Below are 26,898 nucleotides of genomic sequence, written 5' to 3' on the forward strand. Positions count from 1 at the left end.
CAGAGATCCATAACTCAATTTTGAACTCGTCAAAGTGAAAAATGTGTCCCCCTTGCAGAGTGGCTGAAATTAAATGGAACGTCCTGTCCATAATGAGCCGGTAAGCGCGGTTCCACAGCCAGGCGCTAATGTCTTCCCTTCAAACGCAGTCCGGGAATTCAAATGAGGCATTGCTTCACGCTGTACTTATTTAAATTGGAATTCATTTATGGTCTGATCTGAATGCATTTTTGACCAATCTGTGTCATTTTCACAGCTTTTTTTTTTCCCTCCCGCACTGTTGTCGTCTGCTCTCTGGCACCTGTATGCAGTCCATTTGCAGAGCCTGTGCGCAAAATAATCCAAATTGAATATTACTGGCAGGCACATCTCCTGTGACAAATGAATGGATGGAATAAATGGACTGTAAGTTTAAACTAAATTGATGTCTCCTCACTCTTAACAGACCCTGAGCCCGTTCACTCAGCCACATGCAGAGAGAGCTGCATGGTAAATTAGTCTGCCACCAGGTGTGAAGGACCAGTGACATCATAATTGGTGGAGGAAGGAAGGCAATGCCAGAATGGTCCTTAAAACATCTGGAGGATGTTGCATCTCAGCCAGAACAGTCTGAATGGCAGTGACCCTCCTGCATACATACCCAGTGCCTTTCCTGGCCTTTGGCTCACAGATTAGTAAGGCTCCCAAATTAAAGTTCATTTATGAAGGCCCAGATTGTCACTTCAGATTTCTGTTCTTGGAGTTGCATTGACCATGTGACCGCGATTTTGAGGAGGGTCCTTCAGTTTGTCTCTAAGGCTATGGATGGATTCTGCCCTTTCGTAGAGTTGGAATCGGCAGGCAGCATGACAGAACTCAGACCAAGCCTGTTGATGGTGCCAAAAAGGAAGAAGTCATGTGGCAAAAGCAGGGGTGGATAGAATACCATGGTGATAACATGCATGACACATTGCTCACAGTTCATCTGTCTTTTCTTTCTGCCTGTTAATTGCCAAGAGCTCAGGTTTGGAGCAACAGGAACACTGATGATGATCTGATGATCTGAGCTTACCCATCAGCCCCTCTATGTACACGCGTGTCCTGCAGCATGTCAGAACCATGATGCATTTCACCAAAAACCAGGCAACATGCTCCTCTTCAGCCTCCAAACTCTGGCCTCTGAGGGGTGGGGGTGGGGGGACAGCTCCTTCATTAGTCAGCAGTGCTTTCTATTTTGGTCACAGCGGGCTGATGAGTGTTACATTTCAAAGGAGATCCACTCCCCTCCCACAGATGGGTAGACAAACCCTGAACAGACAAGAGGATTTTCGGCCAATGTTTGGATTATGTGGATCTATCTTCAGTGTTTGGAGCATTTGCTCTGTGTTTATTTGTAAATATTGTACATTCGTCACTTTGCTTGTAGATGTACAATGTTTGCAAATGTACATCCTCCAATATGTTTTGAAATGGATGACATGCAGACATTTATTGATATTCAAGTCCTCAGACTCAAGATGAGCCCAACTGACTGCTAGGTATACAGGTATTTTATTCTTTGTCATGTGCACTGGTAATAATTGCAATGTGATATGCATAATAGGACAAAATTATGGTGTTACTACATATTGTCATTTAACAGATGTTCTGTCCTTATGTTATATTCCTCATTTGAAAGGTAAGAGCCTGTAAGTGGTAAGATTGACAGAAATGAAGCCAGTTCTGCTTGTGTAGGAAATCACCAAATGCATAAGGGCTTAAGCATGCCCCTGGACTCTCGACCATATCCGCTGCGTTTTTGCCAGGAGGTTTGAATGAGGTGATGGGAAGATGTTCTCGAATCAGATCAAACCTGTTCCTACCCCGTGAACCTGTCAATACTGATGCGTCAGTGCCCGTCTGTACAGGACATCAGGAGGGTAGAGGCTGGGTGAGGGAGAGTGATTGCTCTGTACTGTGTCGGATGGTTTGTCTCTCAGGCCTGAAATGAAGGGCCATAGCCTCATAAATCACCTTCTAACTAGCTATCTAGCTTCTCAGGCTGCTGTGAAAAGGAATGGTGCCCACCCAGATAACATGAGACTCGAAGGCTCCTCCCTGTCCTGTGTGGGCCTCTTTTGATAGGATAGCTCTGCCTTCAGCGTTTGGCATTTGACTTTTCAGTAACTTCACTTTGACTGACATTTGACCACACGTTGACTGGACTTTAACTGCACTTTGAATGGTATTTGAAAGCGCTTTAACTGCATTTCTATGGGTATTTGACCACACTTGACTGCCTTTTGACTTAACTGAAGCTGTACCTTGACTGGCATGTGACCAGACTTAGTCTGGCATACCACCATCATTCAAATGAATTTCTATTGGCATTTCACCAGCTCTTCAGAGGTCTTTCACTGGCTTCTGACCAATCTCTGACCAGATGTTCACCAATCTTGCTCCAAGGAGGTTTTGTTGATTTTGCAGTCCCCACTTTTCATGCTTATTAGCAATTTTCTGCCTCTGAGTTTACAGAAGTGCATTAGCCTTTCCACTGCAGTGGGTTCTGACACCTAAATCAATCACTGAAAGTGAGCGCCCAGAGCCCTCGGGGCATTGAGCACTGATAGGATTGAGATGAAGATCAACGCGGGTTTCCTTTCAGTTTCAGCTCTGACGGCTACAACACGGAGTCAGGGGCCGAGTGAGAGCCTGGGAAAAGTTTAACAACCCCCCCCCCCCCCCCCCATCCAACCCCCCTCAGCGGCATGCGTTAAAAAGATGCACGTCTCAACGCGCCGCTGCCCGGCGTAATTAAAGCACATCAGCGCTTGTCATAAATCACACCCAGCTGATGGATGTGCGGAAGAAGCGCATTTGTGTCTGCTCAGCCTCGCTCACGGCTGCTGCGCTGGGCAGAAACAGGGCCGCCACTGCAGCAGCTCTCCGCAGCCCTAATGAGAGCCTGGCGTTCGGCTTCGCCTCCTCCTAGTCGGGTGTGACTGGGGACGGGGGCGGTGGCCTCGCCCTCTGCTTGCTCCTCAGGGTGTCCGGCCAGGTTCGGGCTCAGCTGTCGGTCCCCCGTACTCAGCACATCTGGCAACCCGTCTCCCTGACCTCAGCACATTTGGCAACCCGAGCCGTTGCTGTCAGTCCCGTCTTTGTAAGCCGAGAACGTCCTGATTTTAGGTGCCGCCCTCCGCGCCACCAGTGGGGCTCCACAGGCCACTTAGCGGCCCGGCGCCTCTCCCCCATCCCCCGCACGCCTGTGCACCGCCAGGCCTGAACGCAGAGCACGCACACAGCCGCATCCGCCACACTGGTGCACCCATGTTTCATTCATACCTCACCCTCCTGCGCACAGTAATGGACAAGGCCAGCAGGCAGGATGCATACAGGATACACAGGGACTAAATGTGCTTTCATGCATAGAAGAAAAAAGGGAGACATCTTTTAAGTAACATGCTGTGGATTGATTGCACAAGTTAACTGGTGGAAGGGCTTGAATAGTGTTATGCTCACACTCCCAGGTCTGGGAGTGTTCAGGTCTGGTCTGACACTGTTGCTCAGTTTAAATGGATACACTCATGTGAATGCATGTAATGTAATGCAGTGGATTAAAGATTAAGTAGTAAAGCCAACCAGACAGTGTGTTGGTGCTATTTGAAAAGGTATGTCAGCAGGTTATGGTGATATACGTCAAATCTATAAAACGTTGGTAGCCACATGGCCCATATAAAATATATAGGGTTACCTGCAGCCCTGATCTTTGTTACAGAAGTTGACTGGAAATAATGACAGCAGTGGTAACGGCACATAAAAACAATAGATGACACACTAAAAACCATGGTGCCCTAGTCAGTCTATGCAGTTTATACAGTCATATCAGTCATATCTACTCAGTAGTGGACAGTGGGGCCATGGAAGCTGCCAGCTGATGACCCAGAGCTGCTGCGGTGGTAATTATCAAAAACTTACACAGAGTTTCATCACACGACGCCCCCCCCATCCCCACCCCACACCGCTCTCCGTTCTCCGTATTTGCTTTTGATTCAAGGTTGCGCCGCGGCTTCCCCGGAGGTTTCCCCCCCGACGCCCCGACTTCAGAAAGCAGAGGAAGGAAGCCTTTCTTCCCCCGCGCGCCTTGGTTCCATTGTAGCCGGTAATGAATGCGTGACGGGCGGCCGCGCCGAGGGGCCCGGGCCCCGGACAGAGCTGCAGGGCCCGGGGCCGTGTGATGAATTAGTAAAGCCCAGCTCTGGGGGCAGCGCACCGGAGGTAAGGGGGTGGGGTAACAAGCCCCTCAGCTCAGGGACGGGTGCGCAGACATCCCAAAACTGATATATGTTTTAATACAAAGGATGTATTTTTAACACGTGCCGAAATGCACCGCGTGGACTTTTTTAGGTGTTTGAAGTGAGAATTTTACAGATTCATTGTGGGAAATATTGTAAAATGACATCTTCATGAAAATCATGCATATTATTACATATATACAGGTATTAATTTTCAAGTTTTATATTAACATACATGTGTACTGCTTTTTGACATTGGCAGTTCCTGCTCAGGAGGTCTGCTGCTTTATGAGCTAGGTCTGTTATATTCCTTTACACAGGGAAATAGGAATTGTCAGCGATGTGCTGCAGTTTCTCCTATTTTATGCAGGTCTGAGGGAGGGAGGAAAAGGCACCTGGTTCTCTCAGTGATGAATTGGAGGTGTGGCAATAAGCGGAATCGCCCATGCGTTCTGTAAAGGCTTTAAACGCGGCACAGTCAAGATGCACGGCCATGTAACCACTCGCGCAAAGCCCCCCCCCCCCCTCCCCCCCCGCCACGCTTTGAGATGCACAGTGCACTGGAATTTATTTGAAAAGCAGGCGGAAGGGGAAGGGAATTAGAGGAAGCGCGGCGCTCTCTGCAGGGAGAGCCTGGGCTCCCGGCCCCTTCCGCCGCAGTGCCGCGTGTGGAAGTGTGTGCGAGGGCACCGCGCCTCGGAGAAGCCGCCGTGATTACTCTGATTTGGACTTTGGCTTTGATAGAGCCGCCGCAGATAGACTGGAGCACTGCAAGCGTGGGAGCCGGCCCTCTTCAGGGTGATGGAGAGTGATGCTGACGAGGGGAGAAACTGGGGCCAGCTCTCTCTATCGCTCTCTCTTTCTCCCTCCCACTCTCTCTCCCTCCCTCTCTCTTTCTCTCTCTCCCTCTCTCCCTCCCTCTTTCTGTCTCTCTCTGTCTGTATTTTGTGCCCTCTTGGTATTGCAGTTCCACAGTTTCCTGGATATCTAGATTACTTAAGCTGACCATCTATGAAACAATATCCTAGGACCTAGATGACCACTTCATCAGTTGACCTCAGGACCATCTGATTATGTGACTACAACCCTGCTGACCCTTCTATCTAGGATCTGCAGTGCTTGTAACCCAAGGCCCTGGATGATAATATCGGTTGTTTGAAATCTGAGCATGTTATTTGAGCACACTGTGGTTCTGAGCATTCTTGCACACAAACAAAAGCATACATATGGGCCACAATGGGCCAGATTAATCGTGAAGTAGGACCCCCACAGCTGATTTTATCTGCCTCAAACACCATGCGTTTCCTGCTCTGGATTTACCCAGATCAATAGCAGCTGAAACGATTGTGTTTTGATTGCCCCGGTCTTGAGTGTGGATTATGCAAACTAGTCGGATCCCGTAGCTAAGATCGTGCCCTCAGAGGCTAGCCAGTGATGTCAGTCTTGGGTATTGAGAGTTCAGAATGAAGCTATATTTCATAGTGACATCAGAAGGCCAGGATGAAGACCCAAAGTACCGCACCCCCTCTCCGGATGGTATTTGGGCACAAGGACAAGCTCCGCTCTGTCTGTAATCTGAAATTACTGGCAGCACTGGAACGGCTTTTCCATCGCTTTGACAGGATCACTGTGAGCCTTGAGCTCACCAGCCCTGGGTCTTTAAACGACTCACAAGCAACGTGCGACCCCCGGGTTCAGACCGTGTAATCAAGAGCGCTCGGATGAAATATCCTCTCCAGCGTACGAGCACGTGTGCAGGACTGCAATTACTGAACAAAGCGGCTCTTTTTCAGTGTGTGAAGGCTGGAACATGCTGGTGACATACGTGCCATGTAAAAACGTAAGAAACATGCTCATACATACAGACACGCGCACACACACACACACACACACACACACACACACACACACACACACACACACGCACGCACACACGCACACACACACACATACAAACCTACTTTTGATCTGTTATGAGGGCATGTGTCTGTGTTATACAGGCATGCCTGTCTTATCTTTGAGTCAGCCCTGGCTGTTAAAAGCAATATTCTCCCTGTGAAAGAAGTTGCATTCCTCAGGGGAGGATAATAGGCAGGAAACGGATGTCAGGCACAGGCTGTGAATGTTATGTAGAGCAAAGTATGTATGCGGTGTTTAAGCTGGTGAGACCTGTCTGCAGATGTGATGAGAGTGGAGAGATTAGCAGACAATGCAGCGCTCTGTCAGTGCAGCCTTTGTGCTTTTGGCCGGGTAGCCTTGGCAATTTAATTTTTTTTTTTGGGGGGGGGGTGTGGATGGGGGTGGGTGAGGACCCTGACTGAGTCTCAGCGGAGGAGATGATTGCAGTTCAGAGGCTATGGCACCAGCTGCTTCAATTAACACGTATCCCTCTGCCTATTAGCGCTGATAATGGATCAAACCATCGCACCGGTGCAGCTGCAGTTGGGTAGGAAAGCAGGGCTGATGGTGTCTTTAACCTCTCCGCCTCACAGCTCCTCTCACCCGCACGTCGTGCCGACTGTGTCCGCAATTAAATTACAAGGCAGCCTACGGAATGCCCTGATTGCCTCCAGCCCTGGTGCAGTCAGTACAAATGCAATCGCCTCTCTCTCCCCCCCACCCCCTACCTCTATACTCACAGGCTCTCTCACCCCCCCCCAACCCTCCCCCAGAATGGAATGACTGTGTGAAGGAGGGAGGCAGGGAATGAGAGGGAGCGAGAGAGAGCGAGAGAGAGAGAGAGAGTGAGGGAGAAGGAGAGGCAAGGAGAGAGAGAGAAAGGCTGGGAGAGGGAGAGAGAGAGAGGAGCTGGGAGAGAGAGGGTGGGAGCAGTAGAGCTCTGGTAGTAAAACCCCAGGCTCTGGGATTCCTAGCCTGACTGCTCCTTTGAACTTTGTCTCCCTCTCTCTTCAGAGAGACTCGGACAGACAGAGGCGTCCACACGCGAGTGCTTGCGTGCGCGTGTGTGTGTTTTCCTCTTTTTCTCAAAGGACCTCATGGCGCACGCAAAATGGATTTCCTGGCCGGGAGCGACTCAGTGAGGATACTGCACTCTGTGGCAGCGCTTGGGTGTCTGTGAGCGCAACACCAGGTTACAGGAGGCAGTCCTGCACCTACCGTCGGGAGAGGAGGGGGGGTGGACATTTGACACTTCCATTGGCTGGTCTGGGCTGACGGTTTTCCGCGTGCGCTTCGCCGGGTGGCGCACACACACACACACACACACACACACGCGCGCAGACACACACTGACTTCGAGAAGGCTGACTTGGCTGCCGCTGCCGCCACTGGTGAGGGATTGTGCTTGGCTGCCGGGGATGGAACGTTTCCTGGGATTTGTCAAGCAGATCAGGAGGTCCAGGAGGAGAAAAGGGAAAAAGTACCGACCTGAGGAGGACTACCACGAGGGCTATGAAGACGTGTATTATTACGCTTCCGAGCACCTGCACAGTAAGTGATCCTCCCCGGCGAGCGAGGGTGCGAGAGGGGAGAGGGACAGGGGGCGGAGGGGGGGTGGGGGTGCAGCCGCTATGTCTTGTATTGTTATACAGATGGGGCTGCCGTGCCTGTTATTGTAGTGTAGATCAGCGCCTCTGAGCTGCTGTGTGGCGTGTGACACTTCCAGCGCAGTTTGCCTGCCGAGCTCTCGAGTTGCAGGGGCTGTATGCCTGGCTGAGGTCCTCTCAGCCTGACAGCCTATCACCTTAGCACTGTGTGTGTGGAATAGGCTGACACGTGTGGCTGGCGTTGGGTTCGGGTGCGAGGTGTAGCTGTGTGCAGAATAAAACTGGGAATACTGGACATGCGTGTGCACAGTTGTGCCGGAATGAAGCTGACTGTCGGCTTCGTTTACCACGTGCTGGTGATATTGGCCAAACTCTGACAGGCGTAGCAGCACATGCGTCCTACCCAAAGGGGAAGTTTTCTCCCCGTTACCTCACTGCCGTCGTCTCACAGGGGCTCAAGGGTTTCAGGTGGTTGTGCTTTGTTAACTAACGCGGTAACTCTCCCTGTTACCGACATACATCTTTAATGAACTGCTGCGCGTGTTGTCTCGGGCCTTCAGCTGGGTCGTTCAGAGTTAAGTGAAGGTGCTGCTAAGAGGCTCTTAAGTGAGTCAGCTTTGTAACTGAGCACTGAGTAAAGGTGTTTCTGAAAGTGATTAAAATGAGTACCAGCTAAAGGTGTTGGTGGAAGTGAGTTAGGTCTGTAGCTGAGTACCAGCTAAAGGTGTTGGTGGAAGTGAGTTATCTTTGTTATTGAGTACCAGCTAAAGGTGTTGGTGAAATTGAGTCAGCTTTGTAACTGAGTACCAGCTAAATGTATTGCTAATAGACCAGCTTAGTGGCTCCATGCCTCTCCTCTCTGATGCACCACCCTCTGCTGCCAAGAGTGGCCCATTCCACTGCAGATCGCCCGTAGCAGAAGGTGTGAAGGGGTATAGAGGAGACCCTGGGCAGTCAAATAATTACCCTCTTCAGCTGCGTGCCGCTCCAAGCACACCCCTGTATCTCTCTGTCAGAATGACAGTTGGCCGGTTCAGCCACTCAACTGTCCAGCTCCATCCTGCTGGCCTCAGTCCTCAGTCCTCAGCAACCTTCTCAGCAACCCTTCATCAAGTTTTTTTCCTCAAGATTTATTCCTCTCAGCTGTTAGTAGTATTAACTTGCCTGTTGTTATTTTGCATATGGGCATTTTGGTTTTATAAAAACTGAGCAGTATGATTTTAACCAATGATTTTACCACAGTAGTAATTTAGATATAATCTGATTATGTTTCACTTGGCATTTAAGTAGCATTTCTCCTTCTTCTTATATAAAAATATATCAAAGGGACATTTTTTTGTTGCTTGAACATTAATGATATGGAACTTGCTCAAATGGTACAAATCTGATCTGTCTATCGCCATATCGTCATGGGTATAAATTAAGCATAGTTTCTTAGAAGTACACTTCCACATGCTCAGATCAGAAACACTTCAATAACGCAGTTTTAGACCTCACATGTGAGACACTTAATTGGAACAGTTGGAAACAGAATGAGTCAGAAGAGGTTGTTTTGTCAAAAGAGATATTCAGAGATATATTTAGAATTTAAACACCAGTATAACTTGCACTACATCTTCAAAGATTCCGACCTGCTCCAGAAGTGGTTGAACTAACCACAGGGTTTTCCCACCGGAATTGCAGAACGGTGCTTTCTGCCGTAATAACTCATGCAAAAAAATCTGAACATTGAAGGCGTCTGACGTTGAGGGAGGAACAAAACAGGTGTTTTTGCTGCCTTTGACTTTCAGTACATGAAAGAGACCCAGTAGCACATTAACTTATTAAAATTTCCCCCACTGGGATAAACCCTGAAAATGTCACATCTAGTGGTGGATGGGGGTGAGGCTGCCTGCACTGTATCGTTTATGCGTAGACCAAGCATGCATTATTCACCGGCAGGATGGTGCGCACGTTTGAGTAATTGCAGTGCTGTGCGTTTTCATCCCCAACTCCGGCTCTCCCTGGAAGGCCGTCGCTTTAATCTGTGATGAGTTCTTGCAGTAATTCTGCTTCTGCTCGTTCACTGCCTGGGTAACCCCCCACCACACATACACACATACACACACACACACATACACACACACTTAGACACTGCCACCCCCACACTACCATTTGGACGCATCACTGTGATGACAAGTCCTGACAACTTTGGTTAGGTTGAAGGGAGGAGTCCAGGCAGAAAACGCATGGTCCCCCTTCTTCAATGTGCAGTAACTGAGGCTTGGAGTCCAGACTGAGCCATAGCAACGCAGTGCCCCTGCCGCCCCCGTTCCTCCACGTGACACGTCTCCTCAGCGGACGTCACGACTCGTGCGGTGCCGGCTTCTGGGAACGCACAGCAACACGCAGCCGATGACGACTCCTTTGGCATCTGTTCCTGGCCACGCTGAGCAGAACTTCTCCACTCCTGAAATAAGGGGACTAATAAGCGTGTTATTTTTAGCACTGCATGACTGCTTAAATCCCACAGATTCAACACACTGCTCAGGGGGGACCTGTTGCACGGTAGCCATGGCTTTTTACGTTCTGTCATGTTTTTTCGGGTTGATGTGGGCCCCATTGTCCAGGGCAGGGGAGAGCTGGATGAATGCTTTCATTTAGCCCAGAGTTGACATCCGCTTTGGCTTCAGAAATACACTGAGCATTTGACATAAGCCCTTCTGCCTGTCCGCTCATGCCACGGTCCTTTTCCAAGCCTTAGTTTCCTAGCGCCGAAAGGAGAAGTGTTAGAAGATGAAAGTAATATGGTGTCCGCTGTGTCAGAGAAGGACAGCGTGCAGACAACATGAATCTGTGAAACATCTGTGGTTCCCTCTGAAAGGAACTCTAGTCATTTGGCACACTTGAAAACAAAGGCACACACTCCATCCAGTGAGATTAAGTAACCATCATTACTTTGCTAAGAACCCTTTTAAACACATTTCTTGATCAAGTCTCTCCTGACCATTTTCTGTTTTATTAAATATATTATTCTAATGTTGAGCCTTTTCTTGCAGTGCTCCAGGAGCGAGAGAGTGAAAGGAAGGGTAAACTGACTGAATTAACCACACAGTTCTATTATGAGATCATGACAGAACGTCTCTCTGTGGTGAAATGTAATTTTGCAAGCCACGACAGCATCTGTAATATGAAAGGTGCAGGAAATGGCAAGATCCGTAGTAATAAGGTTGGGTACCAGTAGGAAGTTGTGTGGAGCTGGGACTGCAGCGATGTCTCGGACTGAGGATATCCAGGCAATAGCAGGAAGCTGCATGAAGCTGGGGTTGCAGATCTGTTTATATTCCAAGTATCAGCAGTGAGGTTAGATGAAAAATTTAAATATTTTCAGCTCTTTAACTGGCTGACCTGACTGTTGTTGTGTGTTGTGAGGTACCAGTAATTGTACCTGCAGTGGTGATTCATTCCCAGTTCCATTCACAGTACACTGCCACTGACTCAGAACCGGCAATAGGCAGCTACTTGAAGGCCGTATGAAAGTAGCAGGGAAGGCAGGTCCAGCTAGGCTGTGGGTGGACCCCTTTCGCACTGCAATGAAGGCAAGATTTGCTGCAGTGAGAGGGAAACGAATGGATAGCAGAGGAGGGTGGTGTACCTGGCTGCTTAGAGACCACGTTTTCCTCATTACTCTGACGTGCTGCTTTGAAGAGTTCGGTACGATGCTGAGAGAGTGATTGAAGAGGCAGCTGTTTGTCTTGTGCATGGGGTTCCGGTGTATAAAGTTTGTAAAGCGGTGCATGTTAACGGTGAGGGACTTGGGGGGGTAGGGGAGGCTCCAGGGACATTAAACATCTGTGCGTGCTAGTACATCAAAACAACTTCCCAACCATCCCCAATGCAGAGGCCGGGGTAAGGGAGGCCTTTCCCACGCTGACTGGCACCCCTGCGAGGTCACTGATGCACTGCCTATTCCCACAAAAGGGCCGTGAAGAAAGCCCCCCATCCAGTGATTCCACAGATGAAAGCAAGCCCGGGCGCAGCCGCCACGGCAACGGCCGTCTCCTCCCGTAGAGTGGAGCCCTGGGGCAGAGCGGGGCATTTTGTGAGTGATTGCCGGCGCCTGGTGCGAACTGAGCCTGAGGGTCTCCGGTCTCTGGCGCGGCGTGATCAGGCTTTAGCGTGAGGTCCCCTGAGCGTATCTGCCTCCGCAGCTCTGGGACAGACTCCCCATCCCCCTCCTGTATCGGGACAGAAGGGGGACTGGCACGGTTCCCCCGTTCTAAAACATGATCTACTGCACACTCCTGCAATTACAATCACAGCCAGATTCCCATTTTCATCTCATTGTGTTTTCTCTCCTGGCTTCCAGGGCTCTTCTTTTTCAAATTAATGTCAAAAGTTTTCTCTTTTTTTCCCCCATCCAGCCTGAATTAAACCACAGAGTAAGCAAAACTGTTTAAGTGTGATAAATTGGCTGTGTTAAAAAGGTTTGTAGCAAACTGTAATCACCTCCTCGAGAGCCAATCAGAAATCATTGCCGGTGATCAAAAGCTGGTGAAATACAGTCAGGGGAAAAGAGCATCACTCTACGAGTGAATGAGTTATGAATGAGTTATGAGTGGCACTCACCTTAACTGTCAGGCACTAGAAATGTCCAAAAACAAATACAGAATGACTCAAGTATCTTTTGTTATTTTATTCTTCTTGGCAAGACATGAAAGGAATAAACATGCTATTGCACTGCAAGCCATCCTTTTAAAGTACAGCAGTTGAAACATCATAAAAGAAATACAACTCCTTGCATGCGCGTATGTGTAGTAGTCTTTGCAACACTTGGAAAAACAAAATCATCTTCCGAGATGCCCTCATGCTTAAAGTCGCATTTGTGCACGCGGGGAAGGGCTTGAGATCTACCTGTACTTTACCTCATCTGAAAGCTATGCCCCCAGGCAAGCTGAGTATTTAAATGAACCAACTCAGGAAACACCAGACTGTTTCTGTCGCTTGAAAGAGAGCAAACAGTACAAACACAAGGCTGTGTTGACAGAGTTGCCTGGGTTATTTACGCTGGGAACGTGGGGACAGCCCACGTTAATAGCAGCGCCTTCATGAATGCTGTTTTGTAGACCTTGGTATTGAATGGTTAGTGGTGAGCGTGCATTTGACCTGGTACCGCACATCGATCGTGCATGCACAAACAGGTCCAGACATGGCCGTCAGCAGATCTCATGCCATTGCTCTATTTGTTTCTTTCTTTTTCCCCACATTCCTGAGCACCATCCACAGAGTGCCATATTGTAGTGCAGGTTTTATTCGTTAGAGTTCTGCCTGTATTTGTTACGTTAGTGAGACCATTAAGGAGTGCATCAACTGATAGTTGTAAATTGCTGATGGTGCTTCTCCCTGCAAGCAATGGGCCATTTCTGAAATAATCTGGATCAGAGCCTTCAGAATCAGATTCACAGTTTTACAGCAGACTTTAAATGGGGGTCACTGTGGCTGGGTGGAATTATGGTACATATTGCTTTGTGGATTTGGGACCACCTGTTAAAGGATGTCAGTGTCCACATGTCTTCTATGATTGGAAGACAAGTGACACCCACCTATCTCACCCACTGCTGTGCCCCCCTACAGTGATCTTAAGTCCCATTGTATCTCGAGTGAATCTAGCCCTGAAATAACAGTCATTAAATCAGGTTAGACACATGACTACTGTGGAGATGGGGGTCTCATCTGTGGAGTAATTCCATAATCACTAAATAAACAAATAAAAACGTGAATGACACTTTTACTACTGTTGCTGAATTTCCTTTGGTAAAACAGAGATAACAGATATAAACAGATGTAGAGTCTTCCACGGAGACTGGGAAAATGGCACTCCTCTTTGAAGGTTGGGAGTTTGCAATTGTAAGTGACTTGTGGCCCGACGGCCTCGTCTGGGCCACCAATCTGCGGTGACATTTATTGCTCCAGTGTCCCTCGATCATGCGCCCTCCTCGAGAAATCGATGATGTTCATGTCAGGTGCCGACGGTGATGTATCGCACCGCACCGGGGTCTCTGGCAAAGGAGAGGAGTGGAGAGGGGGGGGGTCGTTACGCGATTAAAAAAACATACAGAGCCGCGCACTCCTGGTCTGCAGCGCTCCCATTCTGCGAGGCTGAAAGACACGTTTCTCCTCAGCGGAGTGGACGTGAGGCTGTCGGCACGGAGATTTCATGACGCTCAGGAACTGAATATTAAGGGCCCTTTTTTGCCAGAGGCCTTACAGTGGCACGGAATGCCGCTGAGTTTTTAATCAAATGTGGCGGCGCGCGCGAGTGAAGAGCTCATCTCTGATACTCCTCTCCCCTGGTCCTGCTGGTGTTTATTATTTTTGGTGTTGGAAGTGCTCTGTCAAAGGTAATCTCGTCAGGCTCTCTCCATTCCCCCCAGAGAAATAAAAAGAAATAAAAAAAAAAAACATGTTTTTTCTTCCTCCCAGTGCCCGTCGTCAGCACCAGCGCTTCTTCTTTTTTCAAACGTTTAACCGTTCACCCTTGCCACGCTTTCAGGACCGATTTCACCAAGGCGCTGAACAGAGTCTCATCGGATAGATCAGACCTTTGTTATCCCCTCATTTGACTGCGAGCGGTGATGAGACCTGCATCCGCCCCCCCGTAACCCAGAGACATCGTCTGGAGAGCTGGGGCATGTCAGTGCTGCTCTGTGACAATCTCACAGTTCAGGATACACGCAGTTGGCAGATGAGTATCTTCACTCTGACAGCCGCTGTAGGTGACATCGATCTTTGTCTTTCCTCTCTTATTATGACCGGGAGAGGAATGCAGAGCATAGTTCTACACTCTAATTATCCTAAAAATACTGAAGACAGTCATTTTTATTAATGTTAATGTTTAATTGATCTTATTAATATTAATTTTTAATGTTCTTGTTTTTCTTTTAATGACAGTATTCCCACCTTTTTCATGCCTGCTGTGTTCCTGTATGTGAGGAAATGTATTGTTTGGAGCAAGCCTCATAGGTATGGGCCTTATAGGTATGCTTAATAAACCTTTGCTGTGTCCAACTGTTCATTTCCCTTGGTTTAATTATGCTGTTGAACCACCCAGGACCATCATTAGGTCTACTATATGAGTACCGGTGTCATTGTGACCTCATCAGCCTCATGGATGGTGCTTTGATGTATGGGAAATGTCCCAGAGCAGTGCAAACAGGCTAATAGCATGGGGCGCATGTGAAGAAGAAGAAGGGCTTTGAATTGTAGATGAGAGACTCAGGAATGACCTAGGGGATTCTTCTTTAATGAGCGCCTGGAGGGGTTTTTTTGGGGGGGGGGGGGGGGGGGGGGGGGGGGTATAAGGGATTCGCCTCTCCATTTGGAATTTCCAGTGGTTGGTAGTAAGCTGGGCCACATCTTCACTCCAAGAGGATTTGATGCTTTTCGTCTTCTGGGTCTCTCTGTGCTGGACACCTGACCCCAATAGGCACGTCTCTCATACAGACTCAATTATATGACATCATTTATGGGCTCAGCAGACCGATTTATCCAGGGCAGCTTTTACAGCCTGCAGTTTCACACTTTACATCTTTATACAGCTGGATATTTATTGGTGCAATTTAACTTAAGCGTCATTTTGAAGGGGGACTGTACAAGTGTCCTGCACAGGATATGAACCTCAGTCTTTAACCGTTACTCCATGCTGCTGACCTCGGAGGGTTATGTGTGTGTAATGCTGCTGAGTGCTTAGGTGTGAATCTTGGGCTATTTCTCTGTAATCATTGCCTCCGAGTTTCCTCTTGTGGTCCCTATCAGGAAGAATGAATTTGACTGATTTATAGTAGCAGTCATGGTAAATAAAAGAGGTGGTTTAAGTGTTGAGGCGGAATGCAATCCCTGCAGACATTTTGAGGCTCCGGGGATGGGAAACTTTGCCAAAAACACCTCTCGTCAGCGCTCCCCTTGGGCGGGGAAGTAAAATCAAAAGATGTAGGACTTAAAATGAGCGAACGCAGGAGGCAGATCGGGCTGTTGAGGGAAACATCTGGAAACCGTCTGAACTATCAGTGTGAAATTACACAGGGGGACTCCTGCATGTGCATTCCACCCGAGGCGGTTTCCTGCCCACCGTTTACAGATAACCGTCGGCTGGGTTTCCCATGATGCCTCGCTTTTAAAGTATCATGTTATGTCTGCGAGTCTTACTCCTCGCCTGGAATCGGATATTTCTTCAGCTAAAGAATGACTCATCAACTTTACCTTCACAGCATCCCCCGGCTTCCATCCAAACCCTGCTACGTCAACCCAAAGACAAACCAAGCCTTTGTGCGGCATCCTGGCAGCGGCTCATTGTTTCAGTGTATTTTTTTTTTCAGTGTGTTTTTCACAATGCCACCCTTCTGAAATAAAAGGCAGGGGCATACAGCACCAGTGTATCCAGGCAGGAGTGTTTGCCAAGTAGGGCAACTCGTTAAAGAGATGTGTGACATTCATTCCCCCATTGAGGGCCCAATCAGATTTGCTTGTGATTATTCAACAGACTTTCTGTGGCCCCTGCTGTTGGCAAGATTTTAGACACTCTGAAGAAATATTGTAAAGGGCCATGTTCTAATTTTATTTTAATCAGCCTTAATTTCATTAGGGAAAATAAACTTAGATGAAAATTGGGAAGGAATGGTGTAGTTAGCCTCTCAATAGTATTGGGTTCTGCACTGTGCTTTGTGTGATGCGGCCACTGCCATGTCAGGTTTTATTTTTATGCAAGTCCTCCGAGAAGCAATAGTGTGAATAACCTTCCTTCAGTTATCCGTCACTGGAGCAAAGAGGCGCGTTAACATTAGCACAAAACCAAAATAAAAAAAGCAGGTTTGTTTCTCTGAGACGCCTTTTGCTGAAACTTTGGCTGTAGCTGAATTTGGGAGAGTGAAGGTCTGCTGCTGGGCCTTTTAGTTAAAGACCCTTCTGCATTCTGCCTTAATATAAACTAATACGGTATTGACCACTCTGGTAGAAACACAGTGCCCTGGAGCTGAAGTGCCTGGTCCAATCTAAAAGTGTACTTCCAGAAAGCATAGCTTGTGGCATGGTGAGATTGTTTCTCATTAGATCTAAAGCCTGCATGCAATGTATGTATTCTAACCTTCTCTGATGGTTGCCTTGGATGCTGCTCTTAACTGGAGTGCCTTTTGTCCTCTCCTATAATTACGGTCTTCCAATCCCTTGCATTTTAGAGGACTTTTAACTACTGTTAAAAGCAGCCTAATGGCCAGAGGGCTGTTGAGGGCAAGGCGGGACCGGTGGGCGTCCCAAGACAATTTTGTTGCACTGAAGAGCTTTTAAAGGTCACTATCATCAAGCCCCTGGGGCCGGAGCTACTCAGAATTAGTAGGGTTCCCATAATGGCCTTTAGCTCAGGCACGGGAGAATTCATAGAGCGGCAATGGCACGGCTGTATAAATGAGATAGCATTGGGTTACCAGACTCCTCGGCTTAGTCCGGTGCGTAATTCAGTACCAAGGGCTTTGAATTAGAATCTCCGCTGGGGTAGTCGTGCGATCAAACGCAAGAGGAGCGTGGGACATCGCTTATCGTGCGTCCCTCCCCCTTCCCTCTGGGGTAATGCAGGCATTCCTGCAGAATGGGCTTTTGATCTTGCAGGGGAATGGGATGGTGCCAGGCGCCTGAAGAGAGGGGGTTAATGCAAAACGAGGGCCGGGGTGCAGACGCAAATGGATGCTGGTCTTTGATGAAAAGCGTGTGCATATTTTATTGATTATTTTTGCATCGAGCAGCTCGAGCCTTCAGAATAATTACAGGACTGGCAAGTGAGCCCGGGCATTCGACGGTGAAGGTGGCGAGGGAAGACTGTGCCTTCATTAGCCACAGTGCACTGGGAAGAGCTGACCCAACAAAACTGTTATTCCGTCAGTGGACTTGATTAGTTTTCTTCTCATGCAGAGAGCGCTGGGCGTGATCTGCTGTGGATTTAGCAATTGATCCTCTCTCTCAAAGTGCCCTGTCTGTTATGTGACCGTGTCGGGCCGCACGCTTTGCGACGCACGTTTTGTGGTGAGAATTTTCCGAACCGATAAACATTGAATAGAACAAATGAAATGCAGCACAGGATTGGTATTTGAGACCAGAAACCTTTTTTAACTGTGTAAAATATTCATGGGCCTTTTGGAATTATTTGGAGTCTATTGATTGATGAATCGTGTAAACAGCGCATATCACCCATTTGACTTGTGGATGTTTTCAGACGTATTAATGCTTTCATTTTATGTGCACTATATTTTCTGTGATTTGGCCTTTGCCTTTGTGTTTCATTGTGCTTCAGATTTATGGAAATTCAGAACATCTTATTATTCCCAGTGACAGGAAATACCAAGAGCACGACCGAATGTGGCTATCATTGTGTCATTGCAAGCATAAATCAATATTGAAACAGCAAGCTAATTGCCATGAATGGCATCAGCAGTCTTAATAAAGTAATACTAATGGAATTTCAAGGCTGTTGGCTCCTGCTGGCTGTCCAGATTAATAAAATTGGAGATCACGTGGAGTTTCCCCACTTCTTGTGGCGTAATTAAACTGAATGACACTCTCCAGGTAGGCGCGCTTTTTAACAAACCAATTTGTTCTGTCCCCACTAATTGAATAATTGATATGCTTTTAAACTATCCCATTATTTTGTTCTAGCCTGATGGAAAAGTGTAACTAATGACACACTATATACATGACCACATATTGAATGTAATACACCTCACCTCAGACAGCTTGGACAGGGAAAAAAAAGGTTTTCTAGCGCTTTCTAAACATGCACGGACACTAAGCCAGTGAAAAAGTAATGAAAGAAAGCAGGTTGGCATTTTTAACAGTGTGCTCTGTCCTCAATACCCAGGTGGATTATTGATCCAGGAGAGCTCTTAGTCCATCAGCCGACACAACATTTGTACTTTGTGCTGAGAACTACCACCCACTCTCACTCCTGAACAGTGCCCCAGACAGTTTCAACTTGTCGTATTTAACCTCTCACCGTTCGCTTTTTGGGTTTTTTATCCTCAAACCCCCCAAACATGTTTAGATATGAATATCAGTGGTAGCATTGGTGGTTTCTCTACCTTGCTTATTATTATCGTCGAGATTTAATCAATTTGCTTTGATTAGCAAAACTAGAACAACCTGTGGACAATAATTCACCAAATCATGTTTATGGAATTTCTCATACATGGTTGTTATTGGGTTATTGTTGTCAGTCTGATTTATTACTGGTGTTTTTTGATGCTATTAAAGCTAGTGTGGGGCTTTCCTCTGAGTTTTGCTGCCCTGCAACATGGCTTGTTGGAGATTGCTACTGACCTGATTCAGAAACGGTGCTCTCGCATTCGAGTAGCAGGTGTGATTTATTTTCTTCTGCAGTCTAGCAATTACGGCGCAGCGCGAAATTGCCCCGCAAACATTTGACTAAAGTTGCCGTTCCCTTTGAACGTTTGCCATCCGCTGCCCGCATCGCATCTCTGTCTAGGTTTTTTGTTGATTATTGTAATGGCCTGGGCGGACAGGCGGCTAGATTGAGATAAATGAGTTGGGATAAACTGCACATACGAGAGGAACACAGGAATACTCCTGATGCCTTAATAATGAATTTATGATGGATTAGACTGGTACAAAGCAGAAACAGCTCCCCCTCTATCATGCCTCTTGCCCCGCTGCCGTCATTTCCACTCTCTCTGCTTCCAAATGCTTGATTGATTGCAAGGTATCGCTACGCCCTCCATGTGGGCACCACCTCCTCCTTCTCACACTAAGTGGGTATTTGTTACCACCCCCTTTTCAACTGAGACTGCACCAGGCTTACTAGAAATGGTTTGTTATTTGAGGAGCAAAATGCACTGCATTACTTCAAAACCGGCCATTTTAGTCCATTTTATTTTGTAATAAAAATGTGTAAGGTAGACATTCTAAAGGGATCGCTTGTGAGAAGACTCCCAAGGTGGCTGTCAGTATGTAAGGATTTTTCTTGATTTACACACAGGGTTTTTTCTTGATATAAGGGGAAAAAAATCTTGCGTAGAAAAACGGAAGCCATACACAAATTTCCCCTTAACCTGATCCATTTTTGTTTCAGAGCTAGTCACAAGCGAAAGTATATGGCTGTTTTGTTTGCAGTGAGGATGCTGTATTGGACATGGCAGCAGGTTTAGTCAGTAGCGGGTCCTGGCGTTCTCTACTGGACCTCCTGCCCAGCCGCTGCCCGCTGGAGTCCTTGGCACATCGGCAGGCAGCAGCAGTCGGAAACGGGCAGATTGATCGCGGCTCATTATTAGAGCTCGCTGTCAGAGCTCATCGCGTTGGCGGTCTGGTGAGATGAGGTGCCAGGAGGGGCCGTGGCGCAGTGTCTGCCATCCTGTGAATGGGGGGGGGGGGGGGGTGGCTGTCTAAATCTGCCTGTCCCTTGTGCTGCAGATTGGGATTGCCTTGCTAACACCACCTGAAGGTGCTGCGCTGTGATGTGCACCAGCCGTGCTGCTGTTCCGTGGGATCCTGTCCTGAGCACCCCTGTGTAGCCGCAGTGCATTTAGGTGGACAGTGAGTTTTGTTGTCCAACAGAGCCAGAAGGCAGGGTTGTAGATGAAGTGCTAAACGAGCCCTGTAGGGATTTTTTTCAGACATTCTGTGGCGTGGCGAGAGAGAGAAAACCATCGTTTTTAATGCCTTGCTTTTATCCTCCGGCTATTCACCCACTTAATTTCACATCAGCACATTCATTTCTTTGGCACAGACCTCAAAAAGAAGCCAGAAACTAGACTGCCTTCCCTCTGGTCTGAGCACAATAGGTGTGATGTCAGCACAGCACCAATCCGATTGGGTGAGAACTTCCCACCAGCACATGATCATATCATGCAGGAACACTACACCATCTATAATTTAGGTCCTGAACAGCAGTTCAGGAACAATGGAGATGTGGATGTCTAAACCCAAACAGCAGCAGTGCCTCAGAGCTGGAAATTAGAAGACACAGGCACAAGGCAATAGAGACACTGCCAAGGTAATTATCGCAAACAATCTCTTCATTAATAATTAAGCCCTCTCATTAATAAACATAATCACAAAGACTTAGAAGTTCAGTTCTGCTGATCAGGGATAGAGCATATGGCACCAAAACCCTGCAGATGTAAAGTTGGCCCACTATAAAAGCGGTCTTCATTGAGATTTTATTCCGGTTTGGTCCTGTCATCTCCCACCAGATTTACAATTTTGGGTTGTCAAACACACATATGTCAATGGACTGTCTCCACATCTACAGTGGTCCATTTCAGTGCATAGGATGAATGTGGCTGATTGTAGAGGTGAAGGGCATTCGTCCCTGACACAGAACACAACGGCATGGTTTATGAAGGTGGGGATTTTCTGACTCTTAAATCCTTTTGGGAAAGTTGACCATCCGCCTAAGTGGCTCAGCTGGTAGAAGTGCTGGTTCCAAGTGCATGCTGAGGTCTACAGCTCAGATCCATGTTCAAGTCTGAGCTGTGTCATTCGCCATCAGTGATCACAGCCCAGACCGGAGGAACACAGCTGGAACTTTCATGCTGGCGAGGGTCACCTCTTTGCACAATGACGGAGAGGAGATGTGCCTATCCTCTGTTTAGCATCTGGTGTGGTGTGTGACTTGCAGTGTGTAAAACAGTGTCAGTTTGGCATGGGAGCGTAACAGAGGATTGCAGTCATTGTGCTCCTGCCTTCTGCAATTCCAGAGTTAGAGTGATAAAGGGGGGAAAATGAAAAAGGGAGCAATACTTTCTCATGTGGACAGTTCATTAGAAATATATGATTAATACATGTGTTAGTACTAAAACCAGTCTTATTTTAAAGTGTGCATCTAAAACCTGGACCTTCCATTTCCAAAATACCAAATACACAGTGGACAAGGTGAGAGTGTCTGCAAGCAGATGATATCTCTTCACCTCAGCCTACACACACACTTAAATTTCTGTACGGGAGCTGTGGGGAAAAACACAGTCCACAGCCTGATACAGACACAACTTCACAAGTTCATTATAAGGAATGATCAGTGCTACGAAACAACACAGCCATTGAAGTGACTGATCACTAGTGCACAAATTATTCTGAATTGACATGCAAAACGTTTGTGCAAATGTAAAACATCAAGACTCTGTCATGTTTCTGCACCTTATCACTCTTATACTCATATGTGACACTAGCGTATACACAGATAATGGTTTCCACATGTTGATTAGTGAAGACTGCACCTTCTCGTCCGTGTAAACTACCGCAACACCAAGCAGGTGTTAGTCCGAGTACATCCTTGTCATTTTGAGAAAGGAGCAAGTGTGTGTCATTTTTAGTCAAGCACCCTTCACGGTGCTGCGTCGTGGGGAATACCGCAACTTCATTAAGGGTCTGTCGATGTTTATACCACGCTTATACTCGCATCTGATCCTCGTCGCCATGGGAGACTGCAGAACTCAGTTCCTCTCCTCTGGCTTGGCTCTCTGGCAGGCTGGATGACCACGCCGGGTGCATTACAGTGCGGCGAATATTGACCTTCTGCTAAGGGAAGGATGAACAAGCATGCCGCCAACCCAAGAGTGCCTGCCTGCCTGCCTGAAAACAAACAGCTCAGATCAAATACAAACACTCATTAAGTTGTGGCAGAGGTGGTTACCTCAGTGACACAAAAAGGAATATTCAGGGAACGCCAACAACCTATAGACGCTTAAAGGGCATTTTGCGTAAGGTGTTAACGTTGTAACCAACAACATTGTCACACTGGTGTGAAGCAGGCATGGCGCCAATAGAAAGAAAATACAGAGGGGTGCAATTGCAATCCACAGGAGTGCACAAAAAGTCATAAATACTAGGCAGGCATTGGGATATAAGGAACTGGGGGTGCACAGATGTCCACCTGGGGGGTGCAATGCACCCCTAAGCACCCCCATAGTGCCGGGCCTGGTGTGAAGGGAATGTCATGAGAGGCTTAGTGAAATTCATACATGAGCAGGTGTAAGGATGAAGGTGAAAGTGCGGTACTGCAGATCCAGGCCTACAGTGTACGTCAGTCTCAGCCAGATCGGACGGTCAGATGAAACTGAAGCACTCTGCACAGGAGTCTCTGACGTCCACAACGCAAAAGCAGCCTGCAGCCTGCAGCTTGGGGAAGTGGATGCCGTGCGCTCTAATGCAGTTCACTCTTCGCTGCTCTGATTGTTAAAAGGCGGCTCAGAGCGCCACTGATTTCTAATGGACTCCTCCAGCTACCATTGATTGCTGTGCCGAGATCCAGCTCAGTCCACCGGAATCAGGGAGCTAGCAGAGATTCATGACCCCCACAGCTCCGCGCTCATTTCCCACTTTTTAAACTCTGCTTCCCTACCCTAGAGACTGGTTCTGTATCTCTGTGCGCCAGACCTCCCCATCCTCCTCAGCGAGCCTTAATTTCTGCGAACTGATGGTTTGTTTTTTTGCGCACTCCATTCTGCAGTAAAATAACCCACAGCATCCTCCCAGTGTTAAAATATTTACCTTTCCCAGTTTGCTGCCAACAGTTTTTAAGTCCAACAATGCACAATGTAATTAGACTTTGTTTATACCACTTCAACTTCAAAGCCAAGGACAATGGAAGCTCCCATGCCGAAGTGCGATAAGCAAATAAGGACCTCATGTATATTCATCAGTTCCTGAAAGTTCTGGAAATGACTGTACTTACAGTGCTGCTGACCTTCAGTGTGATATCACGGCGCCATCGATCACTACATCTCTGCCCGCTGTCCTGCTGCGACAACGTGCAAATCCGCTACATCTTCCCACAGAGGAAATCGGGAATGGGGGATTTTTCAGCCTTTATGTCTTCATTCTGACTCTGTTGTCTGGTAATCATGCATATTTAACCACCGATCTGTATTTGACAAAGCTCTGTTGACTAACTGTCGAGGGCAATTAATTTTCAGGAACTGGCGCAGTGCTGTCTTTTCCTGTTCTTTTTCAGGACAGGGGGAGGATTGGGAACGCTGCGTGGTGAGGGAGGGGACAGGAGTGTCACGAGCGTGATCCTGCAGTGTCTAATACAGAATGCTGTAGTGCATTCACTATGGGACATTGTCTGTGAGACAGGTGAGCCTCTTTGTAACAAAGAGCCAAGGATAATGTGCACAGATTGGGCTTAAACACGGGTAAGAGGTGTACATTGTGGGAGGCCCTTATTGCTACTCTTTTCTGAAGAACTGGCTAAAAAAAATGCTTTCACTTTTGAGTTTAATGTTCAAATTGTTCTGAAATCCTGCTGCCTCAAACATATTGTAGGTCCTGCCCCGAAATAATCTGATTAATTATTCCTAATTGCAACGCTTTACGAGTTCAGTGAACCATAAAATTGGTCCTCTTCCCTGCGTGGACTCTGACATAACTTGGCACCGGCTGGCTGTGTAGACGGACCAATGAGGAAACGCGGGGTCCGTGGTCAGCACCGGCCTGCTGCTGACGCAGTTTTGCTGGAGTTGCCCATGGTGACAGAGTGTGTGAGGGTGTTGAAGCAGTGTAACAGGCCATCTCTTAATTCAGCATCCAGAAAAGCCTTTTCCATGGCTGCCATGACTCACTAATCCATGCTGTCCATTTTTGCAGTCGCAGTTTTTTTTCTTGTTTCCCCTTTTACCACCATGACGCCTCTGATCTCATTATTTCAGATGGACAGTGCAAGCACCATGTGCTAAGCTAGCAGCAGCTCTGCTCCTTATTGGTCAGTCTGGTCAGCAAAACCAGCAGATAATTAATTTTTCTATCACATTTCTGCAGTCTGGTAAAAAATGAATCACCTAAGCTCTAACACTGCTGTAAAGCGATTACCCAAATCAGAAATCCGATACTTATGCAAATTGTCCTCCGAGAACCCATTACTGATTTAAGAGGCTTGCTCCAAAGGTAAACAGGGCCAGAAGTATTAACTGTAACTGGGCTGTAAGTGATAGAAATGTGCAGTCTGAATTGATAGTCACTTAGCATTTTTAGCTCCTCCTCATTCTTTCCCTAATTCAGTGTGAGGTCAAAGCAGTGGGGGAGAGAAGATAATTGCTTCTGCTCTTGTCACACTGTGCTTGACACTGCTCTCCATGCTGGGTGGTAAATGGAATTTGTAAAAAAAAAAAAAAAGGTTAATTATGTAGTTGCGCAATTGCTTAAAAATGAAAAAAAAAAAAAAATCCCTCTTTCTCAAAAACTCACCTGTCTTCCCCGCATGCCTGAGCAGGTTTAAGAGCTCCGTTATTGTAGCACGGATGGACGTGGATGAGGGCAATCGCGAGGGCAGGTTAATGTAATAAGTGCTATCACTCGCCTCCGCCGCGTCCCTTTGTCTGCCGATTTGAATTTAGAAAAGACCTGGCTGGTGATGGAGGGGCCTTGCAACTGTCAGGGAGAATGAATCGCACTGCAGAAACTCCGTAATGCTGTAACGACCACAAGTGCCGGGACTAATAAACGTTTATGGTGTCTGGTTCACCACACGCATGTTTACATTGATCATATTTCTAGTCTCAGAAATGGGATGAATGGGAAGCAGTACCTGGCACACCTGAGATCATGCGTGCAGTGAGCTGTATTGGTTGTTACGGCCTTGTGCTCTCGTGCACCTGTGCTCTCACTGTCGGCTCGGGTTACTCACCGGCTCGGGCTCTTACTTTCGTTTGACATCACAGCTCAGGGCGGCGCACCTGACAGAGAGGACACGGAAAGTGGGTACTGTCACAAGAGGGCTGGGGAGGGGTCAGGAGGGACCACAAGCAACAGCATTCATAATTCAGATATCGCCTTCTTATTCCCTCAAGCATTCTACCCTATCCTAAAGTTTTTTTCACTATACAGGGTTATTATCATTGGTAACTGCAGTGCTGCTACGCTGATTTTATTGTTGTCTGTTCTGTTGTGTAAGAAATATTTATTTTATGGTGTAATAATTATGGCAGAAGCAGTCTGCTAAATTAAGTCTACTGGTTAGGATCAAGTTGATCACTGAATTTGCAAACCTGGTGTAAGATTTTGATTGCACACAAAAAGCCAGCGGGAATGATAACAAGATGCAAAGTTGAATTGTTGTGGGGTTCATATGCAGTCAGATGATTGTCCAATGGATATGGGACCAAGACAGTCACCCGATGGACTTCATCAGAGAGAGTGGTTTAGGGAATAAGTAAATTTAATGACAATCACATGCCCTTTTTAGGTCCCCAGATAATATACCCATCTTTGTTTACACCCAATAAAGATGACCACGGGCAATGCCATCTTTGTATTACATTAGTACCTCCTGCCACTGTTGTCCTACAGTGCCAGACACTGGTGTCGTTTTATTGCATAACTCAGCACGAAAGTTCAATCTGGGTACAGTATGACACGCTGTTGTTTTCGGCTGATCACTGCCAAGTCTCATTAAAGTAAACAAATGCCCCCGTCGTGTGTCACATTCCCAGACACCGGGAGAAGACCCTTGTTGTGCCTCTGTATATCTGTCCTCCAGCCTCCCTCCAGAGACTTCCCCGCTGGACTGTTTCCCGAGCTGGTAACAAGTGCAGCTGCGAGGAAGGAATGGCCAGGCGGCCTCAGCGACATTTTACAGCCCACAAATGTGAAATAACCTTCAAACAAATCAAACAAGCAGAGGCTACTGCACTGTTTGTCCAGGTTCTAGAATGTTAGCTGTATTTACCTTGTACTGAGTATGCTGTCATGGCTGCAATGCAGAGGTGTCCTGAGGTCTCTGTATTAATCTTCTTTGCACATGTTAGTACTGGTTGGCACAGGCTAGCGTGGGTCAGCACATCTTAGTGCAGCTTAATGCTGGTTAGTACAGCTTAGTGCAGGTTAACGCAGGTTGGTGCAAGTTAATGTGGGTTAGCGCAGGTCAATGCAGGTTAGCACAACTTAGCACTGGTTAGCGCAGTTTAGTGCAGGTTAGCACTGGTTAACACAGGTTGGCGTAGGTTAACGCAGGTTAGCGCAGGTTAGCACAGGTTGGCACAGAGCATGGTGTTGGTTGATATGATTCGTGCCCTCTGTGTCAGGCCCCCATAAAGGCTGTGGAGCTGTGCAGCTCTTTATCTATAAATGAAGAAGGATGGGGATGTGCGGAGCGGCGCCCGCAGCGATGTG

The 26,898-nt window shown here is 47.5% G+C and overlaps 1 protein-coding gene across 5 annotated transcripts in view; it reads left to right on the top strand.

The window, feature by feature from the left end:
• The window catches only part of grip1 (glutamate receptor interacting protein 1), a 216,954-nt gene that overhangs the window by 93,153 nt on the left and 96,903 nt on the right, over nt 1–26,898 (top strand). For 4 of the 5 annotated variants that reach the window (XM_036519975.1, XM_036519981.1, XM_036519979.1 and 1 more), the window contains exon 1: nt 7,533–7,702. The exons of the other annotated variant lie outside the window; for it this stretch is intronic. In XM_036519975.1, the coding sequence (XP_036375868.1) occupies nt 7,570–7,702 (133 nt within the window). In that variant the 5' untranslated portion in view covers nt 7,533–7,569. Of the gene's footprint in view, nt 1–7,532; nt 7,703–26,898 lie in introns of those variants that run through there. 5 annotated transcript variants of the gene reach the window in all.

This window comes from Megalops cyprinoides, chromosome 25, assembly GCF_013368585.1.
Source record: "Megalops cyprinoides isolate fMegCyp1 chromosome 25, fMegCyp1.pri, whole genome shotgun sequence".
Taxonomy (NCBI): Eukaryota; Metazoa; Chordata; class Actinopteri; order Elopiformes; family Megalopidae; genus Megalops; species Megalops cyprinoides.